Genomic DNA, 17,434 nt, shown 5'->3' with positions numbered 1-17,434 from the left:
TTCCTGCTAGAAGTTCTAAATGAATTGCTAGAAGTTTGCAATAAAGGTCTTCTTTAGGCTGGCCATACAATTTAGATAATTGACCAGACCAACCGACCATGTAATGTGTATGAGGTACTCAAATGGCACATATCGGGTCAGATGAATACCAGGAATTATATCAACTGCCCGATCCCTTTGTTCTCAAGGAGTAAAGCCTCTTCTCTCTCCCTTTTCAGGACACATGCATGCTCTGCCGAGAGTGCATGTACATGGAGGGATCAGGAGAGAGAGCGGTTTGCAAGGGTTCTCTCATGTGTCTGACGTGCCTTAAGGCGCATTTACACCTACCAAGCAGCAGATTGTTGGGAAGGAAACGTTTCCTCCTGGCAGTCAGCTGCTCGCTCAGTGGAGATGAAGAGCTGCCTTTACATGCAGCGATCACCTCCACCGCTATTGTGATCGCTCGTCCTCATTCAGCTGCATTGTTTCTGGGCAGCAGATCTCTGTTTAGACACCACAATCTGCTGCTCAGAAGCAACAATATAGACGCCTGCACGAATGCCAGGATCACCCAATGAACGAGTGTTTCGCTCATTCATCGACGGAACCTTTACACGCACAGATTGTCGGGAATGAGCGTTCAGAGGAACATTCCTTCCCAATAATCTGCCCAAATATCTCCCAGTCTAAATCCACCTTTAATTTTAAAATGTCAGACATTGATGAAGAATGTTTTATTTTTGCTACATTTATAGTCCTTAAAGAAACCTATAATACAAACTTAAGATCTGAAAGCCCCCCCCCCCCCTCCATGTTGTTGTCAGTAGATTATGCCCACAGCCTACTTTTTTTGTGTTCTGATGATATTTCTTGTGCCTTGCGTCTGCAGTTGAATTTAATTTTTTCTCGTCTGTTTTTAATCCAAAAACTTGTCCAAGTATGGATTGATTTAAGGACATGAAGGTTTGTGTAATGAGGCTGGCATCTTCTGTGAGCAGTTGTCATTTAAGTACTATCTGTACAAAGCATCTTGAACTTGCACTTGACAAGCCAATACTAATTAATAAGTGGTGTCTGTGCTTTCAGTAAATGACGGCAAAAGGCAGAAGACTGCCCTGCTGGCTATTAACATCATGCCAAAACATTCTCTCGTTTAGATCTTGGTCTGTCAGGGTAAAAAAGGGTAAAATGTAGTTGTATTAAAAAAATTTTTTAAATGATCTGCTTTCAGTGTAAAACCTTAGTAAAAATTGTAAAAATTATCTCAATGTTTTGTCAAAATGGTTGCCTTATAAAAGTAGCCCCATTTTAATCAGAAGTGTGGCTTCTCTAACCCCTCCTTGGCCATACATAGCAGTTGGTATGGCGATCATGTAGTGTATGGATGGCTCCAGTCTGCCAGAGCTAGAGATGTGCTTTATGAGTGCATGTGCACAGGTCCCAAATGGGAGACGTCCAAATGAAAAAAACTGAAAGTGGCCCTATGTCATAGGTGGGTCCAAATTGACAGAAGGCAGGAGCGTCACAATTAGGCAGGGCTAACACAAGTGGGCAGGGACGACAGAAGTCAGCAATACCAAATTGCAGAACAAAATACTGCCCCAACAGAACCAAATATCGCAGTGCAGCACAAAATACTGCCCCAACAGAACCAAATATCACAGTGCAGCACAAAATACTGCCCCAGCAGAACCAAACATCACAGTGCAGCACAAAATACTTCCCCAGCAGAACCAAATATCACAGTGCAGCACAAAATACTGCCCCAGCAGAACCAAACATCACAGTGCAGCACAAAATACTGCCCCAGCAGAACCAAACATCACAGTGCAGCACAAAATACTGCCCCAGCAGAACCAAATATCACAGTGCAGCACAAAATACTGCCCCAGCAGAACCAAATATCACAGTGCAGCAAAAAATACTGCTACTCCCACTGTACTATTGAACTATGTCACCATCCTGAGTCCGGCCATACAGTTGAAATCAGGAGAGTCACTGTGGCTGGCCAGGTGCATAATTATGGGATGCTTCATTAATTAATGACGAGAACATCAGATCGTTATGTACCTGGCCAGACGCCGTGAGGAGGGCTCCAGCAGCCGCTTGAGCATCGGACCAACGGGAAATTTCTCTGTAGGGTCGGTATAGCCAGACGCCCCCTCTTTATGGGCAGCCATGTGCTTTCTGAAAACCTTAGTGGCCCACGTTTCTGTTATCACCTATCGCAAACCCTACCCTCGCCCACGATATAAAACTAAAAGTTGACAGAGTAGGACAGTCAAACATTAATTTTGTTCTCAGTTTGCATTTTTAAAATTGTGTGATATGCTACGATGGGACTATGACTTGAAAGAAGCTTGACATATGGGAGGACAAGTCTTTCTAAATTACCCGACTAATAGATTTGCGCTTCGGTAATCCTCAAACTACAGTTGCACAGGATTATGAAAGGGTATATCATAGAGACAGACACCTCCTTACAGAACTCTTGAATAGTAAATGATGCACTGCCTGATACTAATTCCAATTAACTTTTCCTTTTGACCCCTAAGGTTCCCCCAGCAGAGATGTGGGGCCTTCATTAGGCCTGAAGAAATCCAGCTCATTAGAAAGCCTGCAGACAGCTGTGGCTGAGGTGACTTTGAATGGTGACATTCCTTTCCATCGCCCACGCCCACGGATCATTCGAGGACGAGGCTGCAATGAGAGCTTCCGAGCTGCTATTGACAAGTCCTACGACAAGCCACCCGTCGATGATGATGATGAAGGAATGGAGACATGTAAGTTACGCACTGCAGAGTTCCTCGGGAGGGGAAGAAAGACCAGTCCATGATCATTTTTATTTTTATTGGGGCAGTCAGTTTATTTGTAATGAGCGCTCCCACCTGCCGTCAGTGAATGGAAAGCTGTCACATTTATGTGTGTCCGAGAAGACCAAAATACATTTTGTGTAGATCAGAGATAAAGTAGAGAGTCCGGTCTGTTGCAGAAACTTTTCCTCTCTCCTGATATTTGAGAATCCTGGAAATGATACATAGCAGATCTCGTTAGTGCTTATTTCCATTTTCTAATCCTGTCCCAGAGTAGCAATGTACCCAATTTAGACAATTGATTATTTTTTTTTTATTATAGTAGAATTTAGTCTGGTTTTATTGAGGAAAGTTCAATACAACAGTCCACTTAATTGATTAGACACAGAAAATCCTGACGGAGTGCTCCTGGTCTAAGGCCATGTCACAAACCATCCTCGCTAGAAACCTTGAAAATGCTAACATTTTACTCTAGACAAGACTCTTATGGCGCCATGTCGAAGCTTCTTCTTCGAGAACACTTCTGATTTTCCTACCATTCAGTCTCTTGGGTATTGTTTGGTCTACACAATGAAGGCCGCTGTCCAAAAGTCGGTTTTATTTTAGGGCGATGCAGTGTCACATGTGGTCCTCTGCTGTCCTTGTGGGGACTTCTACAGATACATATTTCTAAGTCACCTCTGATGAGGACAGTTTACAGCTGAGATACAGCTCATTGGGTTTCCTGTGCTTGGCACAGTCAGCAGTCGGATATCTCAGCTCAGTCCTTTGGCTTCATTTCAAGTGTCTCTGCACCGTCCTACACACATGCTGACATGTTAGTATAGAGATGCCTACATCCAGACACAGATGCCCCATGTTCTGGAAATCAGTGTCTGTTCATGTTCCTGATACATACATGTACCTTGCCTTGAAGAAATCCTTCTAAAATGAAGACGATAAGGAGGATTTGTATGCCTGTATGCTTTTGATTAATGTTTATTTACAGGCAGAAACTCATAAAATAGTCTTCTCTCATGACATTTCTAATCTTTCATGCCCAAACCTTCCTCAATGCACATGTTGGAGCTGTCAAGGTAATATCATGAGTCCCTGCTGAACGCCTTCATGATCCGCCCAGTTTTCACTCCACTAGATATTGGGTTCAGTAGGAGGTTTGCAGTTTGACTCCTCTGTGATGGTGTTGTGAGAGAACAGGGGATATCTTCGCATCACAATATGTATTATTTTGAAAACCTCATTCACGCTGTCAGTTTGGTATTTATTTATTTTTCCGAGAAAACCAGCGTTGGATCCAGGGAAAAAAAACATCCCAAGTTCTACCCTATAAACCATGGTCTCCATATCTTGCACTGATTAAGGCAAACAGGTAAATGCCCTTTGTGAAGCGGAAATAGTTAGCTCTGTACTTCTGAGGACAGGCATGGAGCCTCATTCAGGCGACCGTATGAAAGGGTCTGCATTCGTTCCTCAATTTTGCGGAATGGGTGTGGACCCATGGGATTATAGATTAAATTGAAACCCATATTCTTAATTTAAACCTACTAATGTTTCAAATAAGACACATGGACACAATTATAAATGGAAAAATTAGGCCACGGCCAACTTTATTAAAGAACATCTCAAACATTAGATAACCATATAAATTTAAGATTAATAACAACCACTCAATTAGACCAGCCATAAGCTCGGCCTAAATACCGGAATCAACTCGTCCGCTCGCCACTTATTGACGAGCGACTTTACCCCTCCTTCTAATAAAGTGGCCGTGACGGAACAAAAAAGGGAAGGGCGGGAGGGGCAGCTGAACCAACAATGTGGCTTGGCTGCTCGGCTTGGCTAATGCTGGCAACCACCGCATTATATACCAAAGCCTATCCACCAATGCTCTAACTGTTGCTGGGTACCATAAACCTCCCAGCCTCAGCAACAGTCCCACCATAGGACATCCCAATTAGCCAATCCCCTGTAATCTGCCCCAACCCGGCAACTAAAATGAGCCAACTTGACACTGATTTTGGCAGGAAAAATGCTCTAAACAACCTATGGGATAATCATAATCCCATGCAGATTCCTCCAAATGGGATTCTCGGGATCTTAACGTTTATTTCAATTGGGCTGTGGACAAGAAGTGTCATTTCTATCATGTGGCCAGCCATGTGCGGTCAACAAAATGCAGAACGCACGCGGCCGGTATCTTTGTTTTGCAGACTGCCAAAACACTACGGCTGTCTGAATGAGCCCTAAACTCATATGGTTGTTGTAATGTCCTGTCTAGAGAGTGAATGTGTAATTGCCCTCATACACATACATCTGAAGGTGTGTTTTGAGTCTTGAAGAACATGGCCCACAGTTACCAATGTGAGTTGAATTCTCATGTAATTCGGCACATCTAGCTTTAGAAAAATCCATTGTGCCTATCTTACCACAGGGGGGTGGCTTAATGGATCCCTACTGCATATCTATAACCCTAAGGATTTGGTTCATGCTTACATATAAGGCTACTTTCACACTGGCGTTTTGAATTCCGTTTGTGAGATCCGTTTTAGGGCTCTCACAAACGGTTCAAAACGGATCAGTTCAGCCCTAATGCATTCTGAATGGATAAGGATCGGCTCAGAATGCATCAGTTTAGCTCAGTTCCGTCTCCATTCCGCTCTGGAGGCGGACACCAAAACGCTGCTTGCAGCGTTTTGGTGTCCGCCTGCCGATGCGGCGCCAAACGGATCCGTCCTGACTCCGTCAACGGGGGCGGATCCGTTTTCACTGACACAATATGGTGCAATTGAAAACTTATCCGTCCCCCATTGACTTTCAATGCAAGTCAGGACGGATCCGTTTTGACTTCGATCTTCAGAATGCAAACGGACCCGTTCTGAACGGATACAATCGTTTGCATTATAGTTGCGGATCAGTCTGTGCAGATACCAGACGGATTCGCACCTTACGCAGGTGTGAAAGTAGCCTAACTCAGACTTTTAGACAACTTCTTTCATTTTTTTTTTTTTTTTTTTTTTTTTTGCCTCAATTTATTTTTAAGTTTTGTTGCAAATAAAACTGGAAAAAATGAATTGGTGCGTGCCAAAAGCTAAATCATGAGGCTTTGGTGCGCCCTTAGACACGAGTCGTTTACATGCTTTTGTGTTCTATCTATTTCTCAGCATATCCATTGAGGCTGAGCAGTGATTCGGATGAATGGTGTCTGTGGATGTGACAGGCGGACTCTCTTCAGATGACATTTTTTTTGTCTGCGAGACAGCTTTACACTTCGCAGCGCTCTTAATATAAAATGTGTATATCCTCGGTGCCTGTTGGATTATCTTCTTCTCAGCCATATTACAGCTACATATGTTTATTACGTAACGTCTACAGATATTTTTCTGTTGAAAGTGGTTACTCGCAGAACTGTCAGACGCGCCGATCTGCGGTCTGTGCCGTTTGATTGATAAAATTGCTCATTGTATATTAAGTAATGCTTAGGTGCATTTTTTTTGTTTTTCGGGGAATGTTGTGTTTCTTTTCGTTCGGCATAATTACAGGATTTTAAGAAACACAATCTGCGAGCGACAAGAGCTAGTGAGGAAATGGCATTTTCCTGCTTTGAGGGTTGGCATTCCCGCTAATGATGCTGAAATGATGAATTGTAATTCTTCCATACATTGTGCCGCCACCTAACACAATTGTGCCTTGCCCTTCTCCACCCACCCTATGTCTCTTTAAATTACTAAATTACCGTTGGCCGAGGTCATTGCACAATGGGAAGTTTCTTTATGAATGGCCCCAAATTAGATTACGTTTTGTCCAGCCATGGATTTCATGCAGTAGAAAGGCTAAATGTCAGCCCGTGGCAGCCAGTCGCTGGCTGAGAGGTTACATTTGTGTAAAGTGATCCTAATTAGCCCGGCCTAAAGGGTATCGCTGTCATCTCAGAAGAAAGAGATCCCTCAGACAATGGACGAAATGTGCTGACACGCGGACAGTGACAGGACCCTCTAGCTCTTTCGGTTTCCATCTCTAAATGGTTCTAAGCTATAACATGGCTGTGATATGTCAAATTTATTTGTCATATTTCAATCCTTGGCTTTCACTTGTCCTCTTTGGTGTCGGACTTCTCCTTGTAACGTTTTGCAGGCATGAATTGCAGCGTTCAAGGTTGTGGTTTGAGGTGACATAACCCACGGAGACAAGTAAAAACGAGCATAGTGGCCCAGATTTACTAATTTGTCTGCAACAAATATCTGCTTAAAAAGTGGCGCAGTTTGGTGCATCTTGGGTTTAGGTAACATTAAATTTAACCTTTGCAGTATTCCTCTGGGGCACTGCACATACAGCAAAACTTATTTTTAATGCAAATGCTTCAGGGGTCGACCATAGCATAAATGGGCAGAGCTTTGTGGGAAAGGGGATGGGGCCTAAGATACAGAATTCTGATGTAAAACTCTGTCCTGAAGTAAGCCAACCAATAGTTGGTGTAGAGTTGGAGAAAAGTGTCTCTCCCTGCACCGCATTTATCATCCGGCCTGAGCCCCTGGGATCAATCGGGTGAAGGTCTGGACTGTCGGCCTAAGATTCTGCCATCTTTAGGATTAGTAAATCAGTATTCTTACACCATAATAATCTAGAATATTTCTGCCCGTGTGCAGCCACCCAGACGGGACGTCAGCATGAGATATTGGAGGTGGCTATGATGGTTGTAGTAGTACTTTCCATTTACGATGGCAATTTTCCTTCGGGGCACTTCTGGAGCTCCTGCCTGGTGGTAGTTGGGGTGCCCTTGATGGTGCAAGGCAGGATGGCAGATGCAGGTGCTGTGGATGGTGCATGCAATATCCAGGCCTGTTGGTTGCAATAAATAAAGTCTATCTGTGTAGCAGTACATATAGCAGCAAAGGCACAGTTCAAATCACTCTCTGGCAGCTTTTCACTTTCAGGAGTGGAGTTTCCTGGAGGAGGCTTCTCTCTGGGCCTACTTTGCAGGAGATCTCGCACACGTCTTGCCTGTAGATTCTTTCAGCTGACACTAACCAGGGGGCGAACAAGGAGTCGATCACCCAAGTAACCTAACAAAGTCTGCTAGCGTTAACTATATCTTGCCCATACATTTCCATTAGGTAACATTAAATTGAACCTTTGCAGTATTCCTCTGGGGCACTGCACATACAGCAAATGTTTGGCTGTGCAGCCTTCATACTAATGTGCTGTTCTACCTACAGAACAGGCTAGATATCCATGTACAAGGTTCCCTACCTAGTTTTGATCATGTGAATATTATTTTTTGTCATATGCTACTTCGCAGCTTTTGTGATATATAATAGACTCCGCATTCATGTCGGCATGTGGAATATGACATCATGCTCGACTGTCGTCTTTCCCCTGGACAGAGAGCTATTGTTTGTGCTCTAGAGTCCCAGCTGGTTCCTAAATTGGCAAATCTGAAAGGTGGAGGAGCCTGAACCTAATCAAATAAGAGCAGATTGCCTTGTCTTGGGTTTGTAGTCACAAAAAGCACTGAGTTTGCTCTTTGCTTCACTGAAATTACCTAATGCAGTCCTGACGCTCGTCTCTGTCACTCACATAGGACATAATGTTAACAATTTTGACCAGTAAGTCGGCCATATTTCCTAATTTTACATATGTGTGACATATGAGCCTGTGATTTAATATATAATAAGGTTATAGTATTATGTATATGATATTTGACAAGAGAATATAGCCAAGCTAGATATCCATCTGTAGAGGTGTTTTGGAGTGCTTGTCAGTATGGATGTGGGGCAAGCACCCCAAAACACCTGGATATTTGGCTTGGCTATATTCCCTTGTCAAATCCCAAGGCTTGCTGGAAAGTTGGATTTTGATGCATAGGGAGCCACTTCCAAGAGGTGGCGCTACGAGATGGTTCTCTTTCTTGGGAGATAGCTCTTTGCATATTTGTTTCGCATGGAGCATTGTCAATAAGTCTCTGTGCCATGGAGTACTTCCAGTACGTCTCCATATTGGACTGGTACAGGAGATTCAGCACCCTGCCTATGTGCCTGGTACAAAGAAAAACTCCAGTCTGCGTCCCTATTAACCATTACTTAGATGGTGGTGAGTGCCAGCAAAGCTTTTTTTTTTTTACAAAAAAAAATAATCCTTATAGAGTTATATGGAAACCTGAACCTAGCCTACATTGCTATATTTCTGGTCTAGCAGTATGGTAACCCAAATGCATTTAGGTCGTGTTCAGATGTGGCAGATATTTTGGAGATTCTGCTGTACGATCTGAGTGAATGTTGTTGTTTTTGTTTTTTTAAACTCCATTCATGTGACCAAAGAAGCACAGATTTTAGGGCATGCTATAGATTTTTTTCCCCCTTCAGAAGGCATGCATGTTTGACGGAGCTGAGCGGGTATATGAATATAGGGAAGTCGTATCTTGTGTATGGCCAGTCTTCGTGGGTATCTGTCCTCAGAACTGTCACTGTTACACCATGCACAATACCTTGTTGCACTAGCTCGCTTGTATGTAAAGATACCTTTCACTTGAACATCTGTTTCTTCACTCTGGTGGGATTTTTATTTATTTTTGTATCCATATGCAAATGAGCAGTTAAGTGCACTGAAGGCGGACCTAAGCCACGCTGTGCACCCTTGCATCTCCTGCTTCCTCAGCCAGCCTTTTACCCTTCTTGAGTAACAAGACCAGGCGATATGACTATGTAGGAACCTGTCAATCAAGGAGTAGAGGGAGGAACTGGCAGAGGAAGCAGACGGAGCTAGTGTGCCCAGAGTGGCTTGGGCCCACCCCAAATGCACTTAACTGCTTATTTGCATATGGATTAGAAATCCTTTTTCTGCAGAACGAAGCAACTGAGCACTAAGTGAAATGTATCAAAACCTTCATCTAAGCTAGTCCTACAAGGCATTGTGCCTGGTTTAGCCGTGGATTTCCTGGAGTCCCTCAAGCTCCACTTTTAGCAGATGGAAGGAGACCCGAGACCTATCCCTCCCTTACACGGCCCGATAGGCAGGTTATCGGGGGACCAAAATTCCACCTAATAATCTGCCCATCTTCACATGAAGCTGTTCACCCAATGAATGAGCGAAACGCACGTTCTTCAGGGGAAACTATCATTCATGCTGGCAAGTAAATTATCGTTTCTAGGCAGCAGATCGTGCTGTCGAAACAGCCCAGAAACAATGCAGCTGTATGAGGACGAGCTGATGGTAGTAGCGATCGCTCATCTCATTCTCATACTGTGGAGGTGATCGCTACATGTAAATGCATTGCTTCACCTCCACTGAACGAGCAGGCAGTTGTAGGGAATGAATGGTTCCTTCCCGATAATCGGCTGCTACTCTCTCCGTCTAAACCAGGCATCCTCAAACTGCGGCCCTCCAGCTGTTGCAAAACTACAACTCCCAGCATGCCCGAACAGCCTACAGGTATCAGCCTACAGCAGGGCATTGTGGGAGTTGTAGTTTTACAACAGCTGGAGGATGCCTGGTCTAAACCCACTATTAGCTTTTCAGAGTGGGGTGGGTAGACACTGATAAAAACTGTGCTGAGGAATACTTTACACCTGGACTATAAGATATCTGTATCTCTTCCATTAACAGATGCAGATAGGTCCCAAGCAAACAGTTCATTGGAATGGGGTATGTTAGCAAGGTCCTAATATATATTTTTGGTTCTCTCCTGTTTGCACCTGGTGAGATGATGAAAACTCCTTTTTCGCACATGGTGTTTTGGTGGTATAGCCTTGTCTGATCAGGACGCATCATTATTCTAAAGTAGTCATGTGGCACTCTGGGCAATGTAAGAGGTAAAGAGGCAAATAATATCTGATTGGAAAAATGTCTTACTTGTCTTACTAATTGTTATAAGTTGGCGGAATATAATATAATGAGAACTTTAGATGTTATTTTGACCACTTCCTTATGTCTGAATCACTTAATTGTTCTTAATGTTGTAACAGATGCTAATAGGTCACAGCTGGAACCATTGAACAGCAGTTCCTCAGAGCTGGGTAGGTGAGGTTTAGTGGAAAATAGCTATTCATGGTATTGTAGCACTTTTTTCAAGGTTCTCCAAGCCCTGCATTTTCATACGTGTTTGGTCTACTATAAAAAAAAAAAATCCCCACATTGTGGGGACAATGGAGGGAGCAAGTGGAGACATATTTCTTTACCTTTTTTTTGCATGGACCGTATCAAACTTAGTCCTCATGCACACAACAGTTTTTTTTCTCGGCCTCCGTTCAGTTTTTTTGGCGGATAGGATGGGGACCCATTCATTTCAATGGGTCAGCAAAAAAATTCTGACAGTTCATCCGTTTGGGTTTCGCTATTTTTTTTTTCACATTTGCGGACAAGGATAGGCATTTATTACAAGGGATCTGTGGGAAAAAGTCGCATCTGTTTTTTGGGGCGGACGCACAATTTGCGGATGCAAAAAACTGTCGTGTGCATGAGGCCTTACCTTAACTCAATTTTGTATGAAGATGAGGTCACGATTTACAACACTAATTGCATCCATACTTTGTCAGGTACCAATAAGTCCCAGCTGGAATTACTGAACAGCTCTGCAGATTGGGGTAGGTAATTTGAAGGCCAAGGAGTACACTTATGGTATTATTACAGAGCCATTACACGGTTTGGTCATTCACTGGTGTGGGGTGGAAGCAGGGGTCTGGTAATCATACAACTGACTCAAGTAACTGAGATATCAGTGTCAGTATTACATTTGAAAAATATCTAACTTCATCTAATACTTTGCCAGGTGCTAATAAAACATTGGTGGAACAAGAGAACAGTTCAGCAGAGTTGGGTAGGTTGAGCCTTTGACCACGTGGAGACACATCATCTAGTCTTGTACTCTGTTGTGACACTAATGGGTGCTTGGTTCACTTTTCTTGAAGTTATCTTCTTTGTTCACAGCACAGTCCAGTGGTCCATACTTTTGGTGCAAGTTGTGAAGGTTAACATGATAACTTTTCTGTTTCTTTGTAGTGGAGGAGGACACAGAAGAGAGCTCCAGATCAGGACGGGAGTCTGTGTCTACTGCCAGTGACCAGCCTTCCCATTCTCTCGAGAGGCAAATCAATGGTTCAGACAAGTCTGATCGCAAAAAGGACAAGAGTTCGAAGGAAAAGAAAAAAGACAGAGATAAAGATAAAGGCAAAGCGAAGAAAGGCGGGATGCTGAAGGGCCTTGGAGACATGTTCAGGTAGGTCTTGTCCAAAAAACAATACTCAAGCCCTTCTATTGTGGAAAATACCATTTTATTGTGCACCAAAACTATTGGATTTTGGAAGATTCGTATGAAAATGGTTCCTGCCAAGACCCTGTTATGAATGGAAGCCTTGTGACTAGTGTGAACAGAGCTCTGCAGACACATTCTTCCAGATTTACTTATGTGATTGTGCGTAGACCTTGTTGTAAAATGGCTCAGTTTTTAGCACATTTTAGTTTTAGACCTTTTTTTGAATCAAGCGCCACAAAAAGATCAAACCACCATACCTACTTCACCAAGGGTCAGTGGCTCATTAGGGAAGGGGCATGGTTTAAGATGCCGCAATGTGCACCAAAGTTTTGGTGCAGAATAAACCTTCCAATTGTAGGTTTAAAGTGAGACAAAGCTGTCTAGCCTTGCACTAGATGTATCATCCAGCATTGGCCACATTTGGCAGCTCTTTGGACATCTAGTCTAAGTTTGCGTTGTCTACATTTTTAGACGAGATAGCAGTTCATCCCCATCATGTTCTTTCTTAACCTAGTTCCTGAAAATGTCCATCTTGGTCCTTCTTCAGTTGATTGCATTGAAAACGTTGCCGATTTCAGTAGAAACACGGTGGGGGGGACTACGTAACAGTCTTAGTTTCCCATAGCAGAGCTTTCATTTTTCAAATGCACTGTAAGAAATGAAAGCTGTGTTCTTACTGGTTGCTTCGGGCAACTATGGTGGATATTTTGTTAGACAGGTTCAGTGTTTTGCAAACTTTCCTTGTTTCAGTCACTTGGTAACTGGCAAAGTTAACTTCTTACCGCGAAAAGACGATGCCCGCCTTTAAATGAGATCTATACCTCTGATTCATTGTGAGCCTTGTATAGAAATAGATTAAATTCTGCTTTGACTTTGCTTCTCCAATACCAACACAGCCACTAATCTACATCAAGCCGTGTCATTCGAGGCCTTCTAATAGCAAGCATTTATTGCGGTGTTCATTAAACATTGATTTCTGCTCTGCTCCTTATTTCACTGAGGCCTTTGTAATGCACCAAATGCGTGGCTTAATTGACTGGCCCCTCTCACTACGTGTTACATCGGAGCGTTCACCATGCCGGGCCGAGGACTTCAGTTTGTCATTGAAAAGTATAAAAGTGAAGCTGTGGGTCTCATGGTTTAACATCCACGCTGAAGCCCAGAGTTTCGGTGATGTGAGTGGTTCTTAGTGAATTTAGGATGATTGCTTCAGGGCATAAAAACATGGAAGCCTCTTCAGCGTGCAGATGACAAGGCTACCGGAGAATGTCTGTCTTTTAAGAACTTTTTGTCCAGTCTCTGCAGACAGTAAATGACTTCTTCCACAGGGAGGCTTTTTTTCCCCCGCTGCCCAGATACTTACAGCGTTCTCTCGATTTATATTTGGGTCAACAGTGTGTTTGAAGAGCGGTGAGAATGGCGAGCTACAGGCAGGTATCTAAGTGAATTTCTGCTTTTAATTAACTTGGCAATCCCACCAGGGTTTTGAAAAAAATGGCTGAAGGTCCTATATATCTTTATGTGGAGGAGAAACGCATTTCAGAAAACTATACTAAGAATGTAATTCTGTCTGTCCTTGCCCGACTGGGAGTCAAAATCAAAGTTACAGGACTTCAGTCTGCTGTGTATGTTGAATGTCTTTTTTGGAAAAAAGAGTTGGACTGCTTTCTCGTAGCCGTTTGTGGTCCTTGAAATGTGGTCCCTGTTACGGCCATGTTTCCCAACAGCAGTTCATGTAAGTTGGTCTCACATGATGGATAATCTCTGAGCATATGTGCCGGCCTTGCTGGAAAAAAAAATGTTTTAATATATGCAGATGAGCCTCTAGGGCCAATGAGGGCGTTGTCATTACACCTAGAGGCTCTACTCTCTCTGCAACTGCTGCACTCTGCGCTTTAATTGAAACGGCCATGCAGTGTGATGGTTTACACTGCCTGGCACTGTCAAAGTACACAAGGTGTGAGAGTTGCAGACGGTTATAGATTTTATTATGTTCCTTCCTAGTTATATTTAAAACTAATCCTAAAATTATGCAATTTACACACTGGCCAGTGGACCTAAGAGACGTGAAGGCTTGCTGCTTTATGAGCGCTGCCACATACGCTAGATGGAAAGGAGCTGACTCCGTTGACTTCTATGGAAGAGTGTTCTAGGCATTCTCTGTGACCTGTGAGAGGTCAGGAGGGAGTAGATAAGCTGTGATATCAGATATTTAGAATGGTGGAATCTGTTCTATCTATACAGTGGTGACATCTGTTACTGTAATCCTGCCTGTGATAATGCGCTGACTGCTGAAAACTTTAAATTTTATAGGAATTCTTTTTATTTAATTTTTTTCCAAAATCCAGCATACTCCAGGTATAAAGTTTGTCTCACTTCATCACATGGCGTTTATCATGTAGAAAAGGTTAATACAAGGCACTTACTAATGTATTGTGATTGTCCATATGGCCTCCTTTGCTGGCTGGATTCATTTTTCCATCACATAATACACTGCTTGTATCCAGGGGTTACGGCCGTCGCTGCAGCACAGATATGAGGTGGCCGGGACAGGAGCTGCTGCAAATGTGTGTCGATGTGCACTCCTACAGTCCTGGCCACCAGAGAGGCTGCTACTTTTTCTTATAGCTTGCAAGCACCACCACTGCTGCTGGATTACAGGGTGGTCGTAGCCCCTGGATACGAGCAATGTAAAATGTGATGGTAAAATGAATCAAATCACAAGGCATTATGGGCAATCACAATACATTAGTAAATGCCTTGGATTAGCTCTGTCTACAAGATAAATGCCATTTGCTAAAGTGAGACAACACTTTTAAAGGGGTTGTCTGGATTCAGAGCTGAACCCGGAGATAGCCTCTTCTTCACTCATTTACCATGTATGAGTGGAGCGTTTCTAGCTCCGATGCTCCCCCGTGCCCTGCGCTGCATAACGCAGGACAAGGTCTGTTTATTTACTGCCTTTTCTCAGTATTCTAAGTAGAGGCTTCCGCCTAGGAGTGATCCTGGTGATATCACCGCCACTAATGGGCGGTCTTTAGCACTTCCATAGCCTGTAAAACGGTCTAGGGCAGCGCTAACGACTGTCCATTTGTGCCGATGATGTCACCAGGCTCACTGTAGGCGGAAGCCTCTGCCTTGCATACCAATGAGAAGCTCGGTAGTGAAGAAAAAGCTCTTACCCTGCGCAACGCAGCACAGGACGGAACGTCGGAGCAAGAAATGCTCCACTCGTACAAGCTAAATGAGTGAAGAGGAGCTTCTGTCCAGGTTCAGCTCTGAACCCGGACAACCCCTTTAAGAAAAAATAAATAAAATCATGTTTTCTAAGTTAACTGTATGCAAAGTGATCCTAATACTAGATTTATGTGTCGGGGGTGATATCCCCTGATTGTTTCCTCGGATTTCTGTACTGGACAGTACGTTTCTTGCTTTTGGCGTAACATCAACCCACACAGATTTAAAAAAATAAAATTATTTGTGTGCGCATCACAGGAAATTTCCTAGACGAATGCCTCGTTAATTCCCCCCCTTTGTGAATAACAATGCATTATTTAAGTTTAACAAAGACACAGATTGCAGTCTTGAAGAATGCTTCTTAACCGTTTACCTGCCTCTGGAATTTCCAACAAATGCGATAAGTGCAGTTTATAGAAAAGTTAGTGTGTCCTGGAGTCCATCTTCGGGCCTCATGGATATTCATGCGTGTTCAGCATCTGTATGACAGAGATCTGATATATGACCACCATACATTGCAATGGGAGCATTTATATCTCAGTAGAGTTTTCCTAGGGGAATAAAAACCACAACACGCTCCTTCAGATGTCCTATAGTATAGTTCTCCCCTAAGGGCTCCGATTTCGGCTCTTTCAAGAGGATATATGGGGCCGCTTATGCAGTTTTTTTTTTTTCTTGATGGGCTGACAGGTTTAATGACGTCATATTCGCCAACATTTTACATTGTGCTCTTTTTTTCATTAATTTACCTGCAGGTCCATTAACAATCGGGCTCTTCTTCTGTCTTCCAAGATGGCTGCACTGCTTCTCACACTGCGTGATGCATACGGTGCATTTGATGGCCCTAAGACACCTCCTGCTGCCCTTGGATTGTCCAACACTTCTCACGTGAACAGCGCTGGACAAGTAGGAACTGTCTTGGACTACCGATGCACACGGTGTAACATATAGTCTGAGAAGCAGTGCGACCATCTTGGGTGGCAGAAGAAGAGCCCAGAAATAGGTGGATCTACATTTGAAAGATGAAAATGAGGTCACCATCTAAGTGTTGTGTTTGTTCCTCAGTTAATGTGATTTTCTTTCTTTTTTTCTTGAACTGGAGGATCACTTTAAGGGGTTTTATGGTTGGGTAGGCCATGACAGTGTGTAGTGATTTGTGAGGATCCCACTCCGAAAACCCCAACTGATCAGCAGAACATAAGGGCCATGGGACTTGTGCAGACCAGCCGTGTAGCTGTGTCAGTTACTGCAGCAAAGGGGCTTTGGTTCTCCAGGGAGCCCCACTGCTTTTTAAGGGCCCATTCAGACAGCCGTATGTGTTTTGTGGTCCGCAAAACACGGATACCGGCCCATGTGTGTTCCGTAAAATGCTGAATGTACTCAGCCAGTCCTATGGTAGAAAAACCAGCGCACTCACATATGGTAACAGCTCAGTTCACTGCACGGCTCCACAACGTGTTCAGGCTGCAATATAGGTAGAAACCGAGGGGAATCCCGAATAATTCATAAAGACATAGTCCTTCAATAAATAATGTCCATTAAAAAACTGCCCCCCTTGTGTATATTGCTTACGCGTTTCAACCGGCCATTCCATTTTAAGTCATTGCAAGACCGCTACTGTCGGTCGAAACGCGTAAGTTATATACACAAGAAGGATGTATGTTTTAGAGGATGTTATTTAATAAAGGATTACGTTTTTATGAATTGCGCTGGATCCCCCTCGGTTTCTACCCATTTTCCTATAGTCCCTGCTGTGGGCTGAATGCTCGGCTGATCACTAAAAGAGCATACTGTATTTTAATGGGGCAATAAAACGCACTCAGTTGTGAATTAGAGTTCACATTAGGTCTGATTCCCCCCACCCTTTACTTTACATTATTAAAAACAAAGAAATGTGATTGTTGGAAGCAATTAGTCACCGCACTATAGGTGTCTTACACTGAGATCTCTTGCCCAACGCCGTTTCCCCTCAGTCTTTAATTAGCAGCAGCCGATTAATGTATTACCTGCTGCATATTCCATTTCATGCAGAATATATTAGGCTCTGGTTGTTGCTGCTTGTTTTGTATACTCGGAGTTGCGCTCAAGGCTTCGTTAGCATATCATCGCTTTCCGATTGCGGCTGAACAATGCAAATGACATGCCAATCAGCCTTCAG

The 17,434-nt window shown here is 43.4% G+C and overlaps 1 protein-coding gene across 1 annotated transcript in view; it reads left to right on the top strand.

The window, feature by feature from the left end:
* Window positions 1-17,434, top strand: part of PARD3 (par-3 family cell polarity regulator) — a 699,053-nt gene that overhangs the window by 496,265 nt on the left and 185,354 nt on the right. The window contains 2 exon segments of the mRNA XM_044295563.1: window positions 2,538-2,765; window positions 11,787-12,003. Of these exon segments, the coding sequence (XP_044151498.1) occupies window positions 2,538-2,765; window positions 11,787-12,003 (445 nt within the window).

Source organism: Bufo gargarizans, chromosome 5, assembly GCF_014858855.1.
Source record: "Bufo gargarizans isolate SCDJY-AF-19 chromosome 5, ASM1485885v1, whole genome shotgun sequence".
NCBI lineage: Eukaryota > Metazoa > Chordata > Amphibia > Anura > Bufonidae > Bufo > Bufo gargarizans.
Note: the sequence above shows the minus strand (reverse complement) of the source record. Positions and strands in the feature narration are given on the sequence as shown.